The following is a 17,953-nucleotide window of genomic DNA, read 5'->3' on the forward strand; positions in this document are numbered from 1 at the left end:
CAGCGGGATAGAGCTCTCCCGTCGCCATTGAGAGCACTGCTCCCGCCAACATCAGTACACACTTTTGCTTGGGTGCTGGCATGCGTATGTGCTCATGGCGTGTGTGTGACATGAAGTGGAAGCATGACGTACCAGGGGGTGCGGCTGCCACAGGTTGACTTTTTTGGTCTTGAGCCTTGGCCACTGACTCTCACTCACACCTGCTAGCTCTTTTCCCCCTCCTCTGCATTCTTCCGCCTTGTTAAGCCACAACTTCCCAAATGGAGATAGAGGGACACTGTGCTGAGGACTTTGTGGGAGGGTGAGCGAAGCGGTAATTTGGTTGTGAGTAATGCTAGGCTTAATCAACAGATCAAAGTCATGGCCCCGGAGGCCAGGACAGGGTGAGATATTACCATTAACCTCTGACCTTTGGCACAGTGGTAAATGTGACTGTGGATCCCAGCATGAAATGCATGTGACCTCCAACGCTCTGCGTCTCTGTATGCAAAGCTCATTGTCTGTGAAACCCCATCCACAGAACAGAGATACTGTTAAGTATTTTTGCTTATCTCAGACCTTTTTACAGTGTTGTTTGAAAGTCAGACCTGAAGGCCTAATTTTAATTAGGATGTAACACATTAAATGAATATATTAAGTGCCATAGAGTGCTTAAATAATTACTCGATAAATAGATTGGTTGATCAGAAGAATTGTGAGGATTAGGATAAGGTGAGGATTTGGTACTTTTCCTGTGGTTTTATATCACAGTAAATAACATATTTTTGGGTTTTGAACTGGTGTCACTTTACTATTTTTTTTAAATCATTTTATAGTCTAAATGATTAGATAATGAAAAAACAACTGACAAATTAGTTGATAATGAAAATAATCTTTTGTTGCAAATGGAACAGAGCATTAAATATGAATATGCATGCAACTAAAAAATTTCAACCTTTTAACAAAGGCATCTTTTCTGGTAGTGGCATTATCAAGTTCGCCCATTGCTCATATTTAAAATCTGAATAATTTATTAGAACTAATTACAGAATATGAATCAACAGCAGTGCCTTAAAAACACATACTGTGGAGGCTGGGTAAAGAACTAAAAGATGGCTTCAAGATGACTTTGCCCCTACAGAGGTGACTCCTTGCTGGTCTGACATTTTTTCAGAGAAAAAAAGCTGTTTCATGCTGCTGAGAGAGGTTAACCCTTTCTTTGTCTCTCTCTCTTCTTAGGGGCAGCTGCGGAGAACATGCTCGGCAGCCTGCTGTGTCTTCCTGGCTCAGGTTCAGTGCTGCTGGACCCTTATGGCTCCACCATCTCAGAGACCACGAGTGAGGCCTGGAGTGTGGAGGTCCTGCCCAGTGACTCAGGTGGGGAGCCAGGTTTATTCTGCTGATGCAGACAACCTTTAACTGTTCTTTTGCTTTGGTTATTGTCTTTATTCTTGCACTTCCTCTCCATGACAGTCTCAAATGTGTGTTTGCATGCACAAGTGTGTGTGCATTTATGTTGTTTCAATGTAGTGGGGGTTGGGACACCAGGTGTGGTTACACTGCATTCCATATCAAAAATGTGTGAATGCATCTGTCATCATATTTGTGTACATTTGCCTGTCTTTCAGGACAGATCTGCCAGTGCCAGTAAAAGGCAGCTCAGGGTTTCCTTAGAGGGACCACCAGGTGTGTTTGCACCTGTGGTGGAGCAGTGGGGAGGGAATCACAAGGAGAGCAGCTGTCCTCAGTCACTTTACATGGTGTCAGTTTTTCACTTGGCTAGACTAAACATTGCATTGCTCTGAGACTCGTGTACATTTTGTTTTGTTATGACAGTAATCACTCAGGGCATCACTTGTGTCACTGTGTCAGAGCAAATGCAAGTACAGATTATACTTCTTCTTTCTCTTCGTCCAAACTGAACGTTCAGTCCAAACCTTTATTAATGAGAGATTACGTGCTTAACTCCCCCTTTTGAAAACCAGCGTTTTGTGAAAATCAGTAGAGTGCTTTATTAACAGCGTTAAGTGTTTCTTTGTAAAGCCTGGGCCTTATGTTAATTGAAGTAGTACACCATTTCAATATGTGCAGTGCAGAAATGACATGCATGAGTGTCTTGATTGCTTTTTGTTCCGTTTGCTGCCCCTGTTCTGCTCGGTAATAGCGTGATCGGAGGTTTGCTTCGAGTAGAGTGCTTGTTTCATGGCTAGGCAGCAGAAAACTGCACTCTGAAGAGCACTTCACCAACACATTATTACTAACGAGCATGCAAATGAGTACTGCTGTTAGTATGGAGCCTCTGGGTTCGACCCAACAGCTCCATTGGGTAGAAAAGAATTGGCCGTACTAGCTTTATGGTTTGGTTTGGCAGTTTTAAGACATGATAATGTATGCTTTGTTTGATTTCATGCATATGTGTGCACTTGGTTTCCCAATAATTGTAATAGAGGAGGGGGTGGCGTGACCATCATCTGTAGCAAACTTCCACAAGTAAAGTGGATTATGAGCTTCTTTTAAATGGTACTTTATCCACACTTCAATTGAGAAAAGTACACATTCTTGTCTCTTTTTCTAAAGAGAGAGTTTTTATACACATTTTTTCCTTTTGGGTTTGTTTGCAGAGGCCCCAGACCTGAAACAGGAGGAGCGTCTGCAGGAGTTGGAGAGCTGCTCAGGGGTGGGTAGCACCTCAGATGACACAGAGGTCAGAGAGGTCAGCTCGAGACCCAGCACACCAGGCCTCAGTGTTGTCTCAGGTATAAATCTAACTACCTCATCTGTCCCCTCCCTCACTACTGCTTTGTCTGCCTATGTTTTCTCTCTGAAATAATCAGTTCTCTTTCTTTTTTTGACTCTGTAGTCCTTTTTGGCTTCTATAAGGTGAAAACTCATTAACTGACCTGCATTGTAAAATAAATGGACTGAAACAGCCTTTTTCTCACTCTCCTTGTTTCTGTGTCGAGTGGTCATGTGGTTTGGAGGTTTGTTAATCAGCGTACTGGGGTCAGTGGGAATTTTTCTGTATGACACAGAGGTTAATGCTGGCCTTCTTTTCCTTGGGCTCAGGTGGACATGCTCTGTTGACATGCATGAAGTAGTATCCTAGATTAAGAAGCCAGCAGTGAAGTCCCCTGGGATTCGGCCGATGGATAGTCTGTGTCTGATGATCACTCTTATCTGTGTCTTTCCCCTAACCCATGGGAGCTTACGCTACCAATTAGAGCTCCCACTGGGTCCCCATCTGAGAGAGACGATACAGCATAGTCTATAGGAAGAAATATCCTCTTTTGTTTGGGAAACATTGGGCATGGGGGTTCTCTTTCCTGACTGCTGAAACATCTCACTGTAAAGGTGATACTGGGTTGCTTTTGTCCTCAATGTCAACACAACGTTTTTTTGTGCCGCAGGTATCAGTGCAACCTCAGAAGACATCCCCAACAAGATAGAGGACCTGCGTTCAGAGTGCAGCTCAGACTTTGGAGGGAAGGACTCTGTGACCAGTCCAGATGGGGAGGAGTCAGGCCACGGTAGGATAGTGTCACATCCCTGCTAGGCTAGCTAGGCCATCAGTCTATTGTCTATCTGGTCAAAACAGCATCAGACAGAGCTATCAGTCCCTGTCACTTCTACAGCTGCCAGCAAGCTAAACACTGTTTTGCTCACTACACTTATAATTGTTACTTAAAATTGTACTGGAGAGTTAACTATTCTTTGTTAGCCTGGCTGGGGAATCCAGTTTGGAGGCCAGGCTATTATCTTTTTAACTTAAAGTTATAAACTTTTTTTTAAACTAACAGCAAAGTGTGTATTAGTTGTTGATTAAGAAAACGCTGTTAATTGTTTCATATCCTCTTGTTTTTACAGGAGCACACCATCTGACATCTCCACCCTCACAGGCCGATTCCTTACTGGCCATGTTCGATCCCCTCTCCTCTGGTGAAGGTAATTTGCACTCCCAGAATGCTCTACAGCCAATCAGAGCTAGAAATGTTAAACATTAAATCCCTACCCTAATGTCATGGACACACAGAACAGCGTGAGCCCTGCAAAATTAACCAAGAGTGTTCCCTTGCCCCTCACACAAACCTTACTTACCTTATATTATAAATGCAAATGAAATGTCACTTAATTTTGCTCATTTAGTATCCCAGATTATTCTTCAGATTATTCACAGTCTTTGTTCCTGCTTCTGTTCGTTTTGTTTGTAGTGCAGGTGGAAGTGTTTGAGAGAGGAATGGTGGTGGCTGTGTGTCTGTGGCAAGGTGAAGGGATGACAGGTTGAGAGACCTAACCCCAGGCTCCTTGGCACTGTCCCCTTGTCCCACTGTGCTCATGGCATCAGTCTGCCATTGGAAGCTTTTCAGGAGAGAGATTCTACCCTTGGAACAGGTGGCCTACCTACACCTAGGGCTCATCCCCCACTAACATCTCTCTTTAGCACTCTCCCCCACTTTTGAGGTTTTGTTTGTTTTTGTTTGTTTTTTGTTGTTTTTTTTAATGTACTGGTTTTGTACCAGTGACAGCCGTGGTCGGGGGCGTTATGTTTTCGGGTTGACGGTCCGTGCCTTTTTTGTAAATGCGATATCTCACGACATCTTCACTTGGATACTTTTTTGGCTATAACTCAAGAATTGATATGCTAATTACGACGAAATTTCACACAAATTTCTAATAGGATAAAATGATGAAGTGATGACATTTTATATCCAAAGGTCAAAAGTCAAAGGTCAACTTCCATGTAACGATATAATGTTCTGCAAAAACACTGTTCTGGCCATTATTCAACACTCAGGAGCAGAAGCAGAGATTGTGACCATATTTCACATTTAGTCAGATACTGAATTGGTGACACCAATCTTGGGTGCCCACCTTGAAGCTGTGGTGGTTGTATAGATCTTCTGCGCTGTCGGGTTGAAGATGTGTGTGTGAAGCATCGACTTTTAGAATTGTAGCTTCTTTGCAGCAACATCCATATTTGAAGTATTTTCTACTGTCATTGCTACAACTTTATGTTCTATCAGAATCAGCTTTATTGGGCAAGCATGAGAAAACATACAAGGAATTTGACTGTGCTTTTTGTTTCTCTCAATGAACCTACACACTAATACAGTGGACATACAGCAGAACAAGAACAACAAAGCTTCACAAAGTCAAGTCAAATCAGTTTTACTTAATATAAAACCCTATATCATGAATGAAAAAATACACTTAATACCTTTTTATTAAATTCCTTCAGTCTTCACCACATATATTATATGAGTTTGAACAGACATGGATGTAAACTGCAACATGACTGGTTGGCTGGTCATTCTAGTTATATAAAGTGAGATGTTGCCGTACAGACCAACACTACCTCTTAATAAATCTAATGGTAGAATTTAATCAATATATTAACAATTTTAAAAGTAGTTAAATACAAGTATCTACCTGGAAAAACATTCACTTAGTCTTAGTAAAGTATGCGCAGTTGGCTGCTAAATGACCCTTAGAATATTGAGGAAAATGTAATGAAAACTACTCATACAAAGTGCATGGGGATATTTAAATACCGTCCAAATTCATGCAGTAAAATGTATTGAACTGACTTTTATTTTCTGTCTTTTATAACCTCAGGCTCCTCCACTGGAACAATAGTGAGGCCCAAAGTGCACTATGCCAGGCCCCCTCACCCTCCACCTGACCCTCCCATCCCTGAAGCTAGTGCCCTGGGGCAGGAAACACGCCACTCTCTCTTCACGCCCCACTGCCTGGCCCAGGCCGAGCTGGAGCACACCAAGCAGCGCCACTCCTTCCCTGACAGGCTTGTCCGCAGCCGCAGCTCTGACATTGTGTGCCCAGGCCGCCGGCCCACAAGCGACCCCGGCCTTAACCGGCGGGTAGCAGTTGAAGAACGTGACCCTGCCGGGGCCTTCGCCTTAGGACCCTCCTCGTCCCCCAGCAAGGACTCCCTGAAAGGAGAGGTAACCAGCTGCAGTAGTGCTCTGGGTTAATGCCATAGAAAGTTGTGTTTTTGAGAAATGCTGTTTAAAAACAGCTTAAGAATGAATAAATGTTTTCTTCTGTAGTAAATACCTGCTAGTGCCCAATAATGACATGTTAATTTCCATTCAAAGGCTGAGGACAGGAAAGACAGTGACGACGAGAAGTCTGATCGCAACAGACCATGGTGGAAGAAACGTTTTGTGTCTGCCATTCCCAAAGGTAAGGAAACAGTCCACTTGGTAATTTTAAACATGTTGTCTCTTCTAAACTAAAAAAATCAACTTTTGTACATTTAGAAGTGGTCTGTTTGATTGCAGCGCTCCTTTATTTTTTTGTTGTGGGGGAAAAAAGTTCCCTTAATCACAACTGACAGGAAAGATCACACTTTAAAGAGCAGAGCGTAAACCAATTTATAATGTGAGAAAGAGAATTATGATCCATGTTGTCCACTCCACTGCTGATGTTCCAGTTGGAAAATGATGTTTCTTGTTGTTTGAAGTTACTCCAGAGACGTGTCCAGTCCTTTTTCTCTCACGTCTCACTGGCTGCAGATTTATATAGACTTTTCAAAGCTAATCAGTCATAAGAGGAGCTTTAGCTGTGTAGATTGTATGGCTGTAGCCCTCCCAGCAGTGCTGTCAGCCAGCGGCTAATGGTCATTAGATAGACCTCTCTGTCATCAGCACTGATAGATGACACATCTCTTGTTGCAGTTCTACTCTACAGCCATCTCTCATACATCTGTCTGAGAAATAATGAGCTGTGCCCACACGGAATGACTGCTTATTACTCTTTGAGATAATAATGTTTGTTAAGTAAACATTAAATTGATATTCAGAAAATGGAGGACTGTGTGCACATGGTAATGTAGAGAGCCCTGACGCCTAAACCACCAATCTCCCGCCAAACCTCTGTAGAGTCCATTGCGTTTGTCCTGTTGCTCTGCATGGTGATGCACAGGCAGTTGTCCAGCAGAGCGGCAGCCTGTGTGTGAAAGGCCAACCCTGTCTGTTGTGTTCCTCACAGTGCTGTATTGGACGGCTGAGAGTGATGTCCCAGGTAATGCTTCCATACTGTCGTCATTGAGCTAGCTTTACTGCTGGAGCCAGCGGCTGCGTGCCAGTGCTGCTTTGTAGATGTCGCCTTAGAGCTGTAGACCTGTGATGTGACATGGTGTAGCTTGAGTTCACATGGCTGCACTCCTCACCCATGCATCTGTTTATCACCCCCCCCTTTTTTTTTTTTTTTTTTTTTTTGCTACAGTATGTCGACATTTTACTACATGGAAAATTCAGAATATCAGTGTAGATACTCCACCCAATGTTACCTGTGTGTGTCATCAAATTGTAGACTCTGTGTCTTTCTTGTTTGTCCTGTTTGCATTCTCGTGTTAACAGGATAAGCATAATTAGTATTATTTACATCTCTGTAGACTGGTCATCTAAGAATGAGTTACAGTGGACCTTTGTGATATTCTGGTTTAATTCATCATCTCAGTATTCTTTTGCTTTTTTCATATTAAAGTTCTATGACTAGACTTTTTTTTGGTCCTGTATGATGCCATGCATCCCACATTGAGATTTTTAGTTTCAATAAAACCCATGAAAAAAATACCGAAGATGTGGCTGTCAACGGCTGAGTCATGATCAGCCTGTCATCAAGTGAGAGTGAAATTGGTGTCACTCCGCCCAAGTCAAACATCACATGTCTCTCCTCCACAGCTCCAATAGCAGCATTTAGGAAAAGGGACAAACAGGAGAAAGATGACATTGCCCAGGAGCGTATCCCACAAGGTAAGTCCTGGTTTAGTTTAATGGCACTCCTGATTGGGTGAAACCAATCCACCAAGGTGGCTTTTATTTTAATGCAAACCGTTTGTTGGTGGGTTTGTCAGATGAACCATTGCCCAGACAGAGCACTCAAGTGCAGGCAGCTGAAGACATCCTGGACAAGTACAGGAACATCAAGAGGCCCAGCCCGAGTGACGGAGCCACAGCTGGAGCTTCCTATGATGGTACCGGAGGTCAGGAAAAAAAAAATCCTGGCGCTAATGCATATTACATACACTTGTGCTAGACAAGGTTAAGGATTTTCATTGTGTGTTTTTGTATATTTTCACAGATCTTTGTGTTGAAGACAGCGTGCATGACTCTCCAAGAGAGGATACTCTGCAGAACATTTCCACAGATGACCTCCCAGACTCAGCCAGCCAGACGGCACAGCAGCATGACTCCAAGTTCTCTTTCAGGTCAGACATTTACAATCCTGCAGGAAACCACAAACCTCATTAAACAGTCACTCGAGTCTTTCAAGTTTTCTTATCAGATACTGCTTAGCTATTCCTGTTAATTAGAAATTTTTGTTTGTGTCTTCCAGTGATGCAAAGAAGAAGCTGAGGTTGGCGTTGTGTTCTGCAGACTCAGTGGCTCTCCCCATCATGGCTCCTGCAACCACACGTAATGGGCTGCCTGACCACATGGATCCTGAAGGTAAGGGTCCTACTGCATTCATGTTTAATCTTAGTTCTTGAATTCATAGTAGCCTGCTCCACCTGCTCTACGCTGTCTATTAATTTAGAGCTATTGTAAAACTTGGTCTTATCTACTGGAGTTTAGGTTTCTTTGTCACAAATCTCCACAGGGAGCAGGGTAGAACGCCCTTAACGTTGGCATCCAACCAGCTGAAAATTTCCTCAAGCAAGACATTGAATCTTTACCACCTCCACCTTCTGACTCACCTTCCGAAATTCCGGGCAAGTTTGAAAGAGTCGGGGCTTCTAAAAGAGAATTCCCATATGGTGTCAGTAACATATCACATTATTAACCCATCATACATATTGAAAAATACCTCTGTAACCACATAGATTAATATTGGCCCAACTGGTGTATCCTTTATTCTGTACAAAATGAAGACAGACCTCTTAAGCTTTCCTCACAGCAATTCTGCAGGTTACCAACTTCACATCCTGAAGCAGGACAATAACAGGCAGAATTGAGCGACATCCTGTGAAATGGTTAACAGTAAAACCATAAGACTCCATCTTCTTGCCCATCAGTCACATTGTCATGTGGAGGCGGCAGGTTGATCAGATTATAGCAACCAGGCGTTCCTTTGTGAGCTGCGAGCAGTGTTGTCCAATGCTGTCTCCCTATCGTCCTCTCTCTCAGACAATGAGATCGTCTGCTTCCTGAAGGTCCAGCTCGCAGAGGCCATCAACCTTCAGGATAAGAACCAGATGGCCCAGATCCAGGAGACTACGCGCTGTGTCAGCCGCTTCGATGCACGCACCTGCAGGAAGCTTCTGGCTGCCATTGCAGAAGATTACAGGTAAATCTGGGGGCCTGTAGAGATGAGAAGAGCTCACTTAAAGCAATCCCATGGGTCTTTCATTTTCTTTTCTTTGTCCAGAGCATAACATTGTTTTAGGCAACAGAGAGATAATAGATAATGCAATACAATTTTTTCTGTGTGTTTCTCTATAGAAAGCGGGCACCATACATAGCTTATCTAACCAGGTGTCGTCAGGGCCTGCAGACCTCTCAGGCCCATCTGGAGAGGCTCCTCCAGAGGGTGCTGAGAGACAAGGAGGTGGCAAACCGCTACTTCACCACTGTCTGTGTACGGCTCCTTCTTGAACACATGGAATCCAAGATGCTTGACTTTATCAAGGGTATGTCTACATTTTCATTTTTCTTGTAAATAAGCTCTACTAGCCGAGCATAGTGACTTGTTTGTTCCTCAGCTGACCAGCTCCCATTTTTATATTATACATGATTTATAATGCTTTTGATGTTATTACGCCAGAAACAAAAGAAGCAAATATGCTGTGGCAACCATACATTAGATGATGTAAAGGCATTCCCCTTTAAACATTAAAGTTCTTTTTCAAGAATTCGATGTGGTTATACACAATGCCACTTTCAAGCTCAACTTACTTTACTTAAAAACAATCAACAAACACGGTTACAGAATATCTCCTGTGCTTGTGTTAACTCTTGGTTATTTTTCTGCTCCCCCTTCAGCGTTCCAGGGGTGCACAGCGGCGGATGACAAGACAGCAGCAGTCGAGGATTTTCTGCGCTACTTGTATGGTGCCATGGCCCGTGATGCCATTTGGCAGTATGCAAGTGAGGACCAGCTGCAGGATGCCCAGATGGCTATTGAGCGCAGCGTTATGAACCGCATCTTCAAACTGGCCTTCTACCCCAACCAGGATGGAGATATTCTCAGAGACCAGTGAGTAGCTGGAATGTCTACAGCACCAAACAAAGAGCTTCACTAGGCAGTATTGGATTTTTCTACTGTTGTGTTATTAAGATTTTAAAGAGTGTGGAGACAGCAGAGCAATGTTCTGGCATATAACTTTGAAAATATCAGTATCATAGCAGTCATAACAGTATATAGACTTTGATACTTTACAGTAGTAGTGAAAAATCAAGAGTTTTTTAAATTGGGTGTTTTGGTTGAGGACCTCAGCAGAATGGACAAACGTACTGAGGTGCATAAATGTGAATCATAAGGCAGCCAGTGTGTGTCCATGCTGATGGTGGTCTGAGGTCTCACTCATGCAATACTTTTCATTTGACTTGGGTTAAAGTAAGATAATTTTTTCTCATGTATCTTGACATTTCTACAACTTCATTGAAGTTCTTTTGTCCTGGTGCAAAAAATTCCCTTACTTTGACATAATTTCAGAATAGGGCACTCCGCACCTTCACATTTCAGTTGAATAAAATGACATCACCTCGTTGCAAAAATAATTTTGGTCAGGTCTGTTTTACTGCGCAACAACATATGGACATATGGGGTAAGAGTTGAAAGTTTTACCCCCACAATCGTCCTTGTATGCAAATCATTTTAAATCATGTCACACATTCAGAATATGCTGTGATGCTATGATGTGTGATTATGCAGGTTATCATCTTCTTTATATGACTGGAAAAATTGTCTTCTAATTATAGCTGCAAACATTAACTAGCAAGCCAGGTAGCTTAATTTTTACTGTATTTAAAGAGCGGATGATGCCTTCAAAATAAACTGCTTAATATTTAGGTTGATATGTTATCAGAACAGCTGCACTGGCGGACTGTACAAAATGTTAACTCTATCTGTTGTTGCACACTGAATTGTTTTGTCCCACACAGGCTTTTCCATGAACACATCCAGCGGCTCTCAAAAGTTGTAACAGCCACTCATAAAGCTCTTCAAATCCCAGAGGTATCCTATTGTTGACATTTTCACTTCAATGCAGGAAGAGACCTTTTGGTATACAGAATTTAAATTAGTGTGTTTTAATTTTTTGCAGGTTTACTTGAAGGAGGCTCCCTGGCCTTCTGCACAGTCTGAGATCAGGACCATCAATGCATACAAGACGCCACGAGACAAAGTCCAGTGTATACTGCGCATGTGTTCCACCATCATGAACCTCCTCAGTCTGGCCAATGAAGACTCCGTCCCTGGAGCGGATGACTTTGTCCCTGTACTTGTCTTTGTCCTCATAAGGGTAAGTCTGTTCTTACTTGATTCTTCCACACTTTGCTGAGATTAGACTCGCTACTCAGCTATATTTTCTTAAACATACTCCTCAATTTCCAAGAATTTTTACCTTCAGTATGGATCAAAAATTGACTTGTTGTCAGTGAAGATTGAGCATAATCATCAGAAAATGCTTCCACAGAACAACTGTAATTGCAGTACACCATAAAGACTGCTATCTGCTAACCTGTGTGGATATATTTAACACATTTCCTTATTTATGATAATAGTGTGTACTGCGTTGCGTGAGGTTCTTTCAGCGGTTAATGTGGGTCCATCCCCACATCTCCTCCCCTCCAGGCAAACCCGCCCTGCCTGCTGTCCACCGTTCAGTACATCAATAATTTCTACGCCAGCCGCCTGAGTGGGGAGGAGTGCTATTGGTGGATGCAGTTCACCGCGGCGGTGGAATTCATTAAGACCATCGACGATCGCAAGTGAAGCAGAACAGCCACCTGTATGGGCAGACTGCGGGGGAAGGAGCCGGGAGACTGGGAGACTTCCCAACCAACTGCTCCCTCTGCACAGCTTATAAAACCTGGCCGTTAGCCTGCTCTTTATTGTATAGCTTGTACATAGCCAGAGACGTTGAAAGATTACAAAATATATATTACTGTATGTACGTGGACAAATCCAGGTTTTAGCCGTGTTGAAAAAACGGCCTTGGGGAAAAATTGGCAAGATGTTAACTTTGAACCTGATTTGGATTTTTCCTTTTATCTTTGTCTCTTCAGTCATGTTTCACTTTTGGGGTCTGTATTAGGAATTTTATATACACGCAGTTACCAATATGACATTAAATCAACGTAAAAGATAATCCTATATAAAGGGACCAGACTTGCTTGATGTGATTACTGATCTTCCCCCCCCCCCAAGTGAGAGGGAAGGGCTTCCAATTAAATTACAATATGATGTTCATTAAATGCATAGTAACGTGGGGATTTACAGTGCGTGATAGTTACTGAGGGATTTAGTGACTCATAAACACTGAAATCAATTCACAATAACCATACTACTCATAAGGTTAGTGTATCAAACAGTAGGGCAGCTTATTCCATAAATTGTTTACTTCATCTTATTCTCAAAAACACTTGTCAGTGACAATTTGGACATAAGGGCCCGCATATTTATATGAAATAAAATGTATTTATTTCTGTAATTCTATTTAATGCATTGTTTATCTAATTTTAAAAAAAATGAAAATGCATATCATGCCCATTCAAGATGTCTGAGGCAAGTGGCGACGTTATACTAAACTTGCTAGAAAAGCTTGAGTTAGGAAGGCACCTTAGCAATGAGTAGCCCTCTGGTGGGGATGCTGGGCAGTCACGATACAGGGTCAGTTCATGCACAGAGGGGTTGGCGGCATTTATGGACATATTAAAAATAGTGCCTTTGATGTGGGGCGCTGTGTACAGGTAGTTATATTTGAGTTTTTTTTCTTTTTTTTCTTTCTTTTTTTAACCCGGCATAAGCATAATCCCCCCCCCCCCCACTCCTCACTCACACACAGACGCTCTCCAATGGGCCACCCACATCTCACTGAGAAACCTTTCTCCAGCCCTCACTGCAGGAACTTGAGCATCCCCACATCACTGACTATCATGGCTCAACCCCTTTAATACACTTGGGTTTGAACAGCTATCCCCCTTTGGTATTCTCGATCCTACCTCAGAGTTGAAACCAATGAGCCTGATATTAGTGTGGATTCGGTTAACTGTCCTGCATTGGTTGACAACAGAGTACTGGATCATTTTTGCACTGGTTTAAAAAAAAAAAAAAAAAAAAAAAAAAAAATGGTGAGGGGAAGAGAGGAAAAGTTGGATATTGACCTGCTGTGATGCTTGTTGTGGTCACATCACCCTTAATTAACACAAGCCTTTGTTAGCGAACAAAGACTCTTTAGTTTCAAACCTTATACCTGTGATGCCGCATGTGTCCACATGGGCAGACTAGCGAACTATTGGATATTAGCTCTACCTCCTCATAAGTTCAAGAAAGGGACTCGTGTTTATGTGCACTTATATTTCTTTCTTCTTTCTTTCCCAATTAGGCGTGCTGTGATATCCCAGTGTCATTGTATCTTTCTAATTATAGTACAAGCATGTCTTTAATTATCCAGAAATGACTAAAACTCCTTTATTCTTGAAATCCTCTGCTTCATTTTTCTGCACAGACGTGCCACATGTATTATAGTTTTCGATAATCCATTTCTTTTCATGGTAAATGACCTGACAGCACAATTCATAGTAGGATAGAAGAGCAAATAATCAACACTATTGACTTGTTACTGACTTGCAGTTTATGCTAAAGTGGTTGGTATAGTACATGAGTGTGGTTTTTGTCCAGTGAGTGTGTTTGAGACGATTGCGTGATTGGTTGACCCTCTGCCTCCTCTTGCATGAAGTCATTGAATGGTCTGTACATTCTCAGTCATGATGAACAGAAGAATAGGATTAGTATCTGCCACAGGCCAGTAATTGAACCTGCAAGAGGATGCAAAGCTTCTCTTTGTGTCCATGATACTTGCATATCAGAACTCGATTTATTTTGCACAAAACAGATGTCTTTTCCTGGAAAATTTGACAGGGAGCAGTGCATTTTGAAATGTCATTACTTTTGGCCTTTACAGTCGTAACATTAAACATATTGTGATTAAAATATTAGAGAGTAGCAAAGTTAAGCACCTGACTGTTACTCTCTCAAGCTGATGAACATCCACATTTATGAGCAACATCACCAATGCATTTTTATATCCGTCTACAGTAGCACGTGCACCAGATTCGTATGTGCAGTACACTTCCCCGCAGAGTCTGTGTAATCAATTTGATGAGAAAACCATGCACTGGAAAATCAAGTTGCAGGTTGCATCTATACTAATTAAGTTTATGTGATGTCACTTTAATTGGAAATACATACTGCACAAATCTGATGAAATTATTTGGACCTGGCTTATGTTTCAGTGTTTCCTCAGATAGCCGGTCACATCAGCTACGATAGACCCCAGTGAAGAACTGATCAAAACAGCAAATTAGTTGCACAAAAATACATACAGCACCTTTAATTTTTAGCTCTGATTGTACGAAAACGACTGGGCAGTGGTGTCAAGTAAACAGACTCAAGAGTTAGTCTGTTCTTCAAAGCTTTACTGCTCTGCTCCCTGTACAATTAAGTTGAAAAGCTGAGCAGAGAAAAAACAAAGTTTTACATCTTACATCTAATTTTACATTTAATTGTAAGCTTGCACAATTATGACATGCGGGGAAAGCCGGTTTGTCTTTACTGTGATTAATGCGTTATGTAATTCTTTAAAAATAATAAAAGAAGCAGAAGTTTTTCCCTTTTTTTTATTTTTTTTTTTAAACATTTTTTTTATTCTTCTACTGTGTCTCTTGACATACTTTCTGCATTTTCTCCACAGGAGGAGAATGTCATACCTACTGTACACGCACAATATTGTTTCACTATTCTGTGGCTTCTTGGACAGTCGTAGGTATATCTGGCCGACAGTTCACACAATACAGAAGATGGTAGGGAAATTTATGCATGGAATATAATTGTTAGTGGGGGCAGTGGAGCAGCATCATCCAATCTAGCAGCCACAAATAGCAACCTCTCAGCAAACATTTCATTACTGCTGACAAGTGTACGGTGGATTGTAATTGGAGATATCCCCTCATCTAAAAGCCATCCTTACTTCACCGATTGCCTTCTCTAATACTCGTCTTTTTTTCATCATAAACTTCTTCGTGGGGTGCTTTGTGTCCCCTGATGATATCTCGCAGTCGTTAATTTAAATTCAAATTTTGGTGTGTGAAGTTAATTAGTTGCATAAGCCAATGGCTAGATAGGCCAGATTTGGAGATCGGCTTTTTTTTTTGACTATGTGGCACTTAGCTGATGTGAGATAAAAGGGGGATTGGGTTTTATTTTGTCTGATACTGCACCACACACTCTATTATAATTGGCTAGTACCTGCTTCAGCAGCGAAACGGGCACATACACGAGGTGCACTTTACTTCCGGTTTACACGAAGTATCGGTGCAGCGGAGTTTGTTTTACAGGTGACGGCAGATGGATCAAGTGACGAAGAAGTGGGGGGCTTGTTTGACTCGTCTGACTTTCATATTGATGTCGTTCTGCTGCTTGAAGATATGAGCAGGCCCGAGGTCTCACCCAGATGGCTGTGGAATAACAGATGATCAGTCCAGCGGGGCTCTCGCATGACTTCACGCTGTTGGTCTGGTACCTCCTGACTGTAGGGGAACCGTGGAGGAGGGTCCCCCCCCCCCCCTATCTACCTCCACCCCCTCGCGAGCGGGCAATGATCTCATGAAATCACACAAATTCCGCTTAGACTGGCTTCCTGCAGGACGGTGGCAGAGCGGGTTAAACGTGTCGAGAAGTTGAAAAACGATCCTCAGAGCACGTGGATTATTCAGTGAAAGAATGAAAAACGATCAGTCATACCAGTTGGACGATGTAGAAAAGTATGGGTGCCGAAAGGTAATGGATAGAAGTTTAGTGTAGTAAGTATTGGAATCGATGAGTGGATAATAAAACTAAATACAATAAGATGCCACCAGAAAAAAAAACCGTAATTCCCAACAGAGCATTACTGTGAATATCACAGAGATTGTTTGCTTTATTCCGAGGATCTGTTCCTCTTAAAGCGGGTATCCAGGCTGCTTATATTCCTATCTACCGCATCAGACCGTTACCGCGCCGCTGCCAGAAGCACAACAAACAAACGTCGCGGCGCGGTCTCACCCAAATGTTCGCTGTCCCCGGTACCAGTGCAGGTTTTACCCTGGGTGCCCGGCAGATGGCAGACGCACCATTCCCGACGACGGTCGGCAGCGCTGCCCTGAGAGCGGCGCAGACAAAGAACACCACAGGGTACGGCGGCTTGACGTCCCAAAACCGGCGGGACCCGCTGTCTGGAGCCCGGTCGGTTTTGTTTACCACGGATACTCGGCAAATTAAAAATGTATTAGTAGTAGTAGTAGTAGAGGAAGTATAATTACTATTAATGTAGTAGTAGTAGTAGTAGTAGTAGTAGGGCGGATATACAACAGCCTTCAAGCTAAATGAACAGGTAAAAAAAAAAAAAAAGGCTAATACTTTTTAATACTTAGCTCATAAGAATGCCTGTTGTGGTGCAAAGTTCCTCGTGGCATTTTCCGTGTTGTGAAAAGTGTCTGCGAAAAACCTCGCACAAGCGCGTGCCCTCTCTCCATCCCTTCACGAGCATACACGTGTGTGTGTGTGTGTGTGTGTGTGTGTGTGTGTATACTGCATGGTCCAGGTCCATATGTACGGTAACTACAATTGGACTAATCTCCGGGTAGTGGCGGGAAATCTTCACAAAAGACAAAACAACACAAGGCGGCAGCACGTCAATTAAATTAAGTGTGGGGAGGGAGAGTGGAGGTTGTGTGTGTGTGTGTGTGTGTGTGTGTGTGGGGGGGGCTAAATGAACAAAATGTCAAATATGCATATTAAAACTTAAATGAAATAGCCGCGAGGATGCAAGCAGACAAGGAGATTAAAACTCAAAGGGATACCAAGTCTCTGTGCCCTGAAGTGGTGATACTGTAAATATATGCAAATAGTAAAAGTGAGCACCATTCTCTGCAACAATTTCTGCCTAAAAACAGAGACAAAGGGTTGAAAAGGAGATTTGTGTCTTGTAACATATAACAAACAGCTCTGGTTCATTAGAAGGTTGCTATAGAGAGTCAATATTAAATCGTGGAAATTCAGTAATGCTAAGACACTAACAATCATGTTACGTATAGCATCATTCCAGAGCACAGTGATGTGGACTAATGCGCATTTTTGCACTTTTATTGTGGCATTGACCCGTTGGGTTTTGGTTAAAATAGTAGACACGGGGATAAATGGCGTTTCCCATGCTTTCCTTTACCGCTCACCACAAAGGATATCTAGTCGGCAAAGGTGTCAATCACAATGGTGCTTCAGAGGCTGCCACTCCTTCCTTATATTGTGCTTATATCATAAAAACAAAAAGGACAACATTTTCGCAGGCTCGGGTAATCACCTGTGAGAGAAAGAGTGGGTGGTGACATCAAATTTAACCGTGGAAATGGAACAGGAATTAGATGCATTTAGCCATCACATGTTAATGGCGGCAATCAACAGCCAATTACCCAGCGTACTTGAGTACCTTGACAAGTGCAGGTGTACCCTACAACTAACACAGGCCTCTTACGTGCATTTCCATAAATTCGACAGTAAACTCCCTCTGTGATGGAGCATGCATGTTTCATTGAGGTTGCAATTAAGCAGTATTGTTAGGGAAGTGTCAAGTGTGGATCGTAAGGAAAGAAATACCTTAAGGGCAATAATAACATGTATTTTATTGGGATGCGTGTAAATCAATAAAGTTGTAATTTGTTTATATTAAAATTAGGTTTCTTGTAATTGCCTAGAA

General features: G+C 42.4%; 1 protein-coding gene across 2 annotated transcripts in view; it reads left to right on the top strand.

Annotated features, from left to right (window-relative positions):
* gapvd1 (GTPase activating protein and VPS9 domains 1) overlaps positions 1–14,832 on the top strand; it is a 33,425-nt gene extending 18,593 nt beyond the window's left edge. The window contains exons 12-27 of one of the 2 annotated variants that reach the window (XM_040155141.1): positions 1,219–1,356; positions 2,601–2,735; positions 3,387–3,506; positions 3,844–3,921; positions 5,593–5,939; positions 6,093–6,180; positions 7,683–7,754; positions 7,856–7,984; positions 8,083–8,209; positions 8,338–8,450; positions 9,129–9,288; positions 9,444–9,631; positions 9,984–10,197; positions 11,106–11,178; positions 11,267–11,464; positions 11,797–14,832. In XM_040155141.1, the coding sequence (XP_040011075.1) occupies positions 1,219–1,356; positions 2,601–2,735; positions 3,387–3,506; positions 3,844–3,921; positions 5,593–5,939; positions 6,093–6,180; positions 7,683–7,754; positions 7,856–7,984; positions 8,083–8,209; positions 8,338–8,450; positions 9,129–9,288; positions 9,444–9,631; positions 9,984–10,197; positions 11,106–11,178; positions 11,267–11,464; positions 11,797–11,937 (2,321 nt within the window). In that variant the 3' untranslated portion in view covers positions 11,938–14,832. The remainder of the gene's footprint in view (positions 1–1,218; positions 1,357–2,600; positions 2,736–3,386; positions 3,507–3,843; positions 3,922–5,592; positions 5,940–6,092; positions 6,181–7,682; positions 7,755–7,855; positions 7,985–8,082; positions 8,210–8,337; positions 8,451–9,128; positions 9,289–9,443; positions 9,632–9,983; positions 10,198–11,105; positions 11,179–11,266; positions 11,465–11,796) is intronic. The other variant, XM_040155142.1, reaches the window with a different exon arrangement.
* Positions 14,833–17,953: the final 3,121 nt, after the last annotated feature.

Source organism: Xiphias gladius, chromosome 19 (genome assembly GCF_016859285.1).
Source record: "Xiphias gladius isolate SHS-SW01 ecotype Sanya breed wild chromosome 19, ASM1685928v1, whole genome shotgun sequence".
Classification (NCBI taxonomy): domain Eukaryota; kingdom Metazoa; phylum Chordata; class Actinopteri; order Istiophoriformes; family Xiphiidae; genus Xiphias; species Xiphias gladius.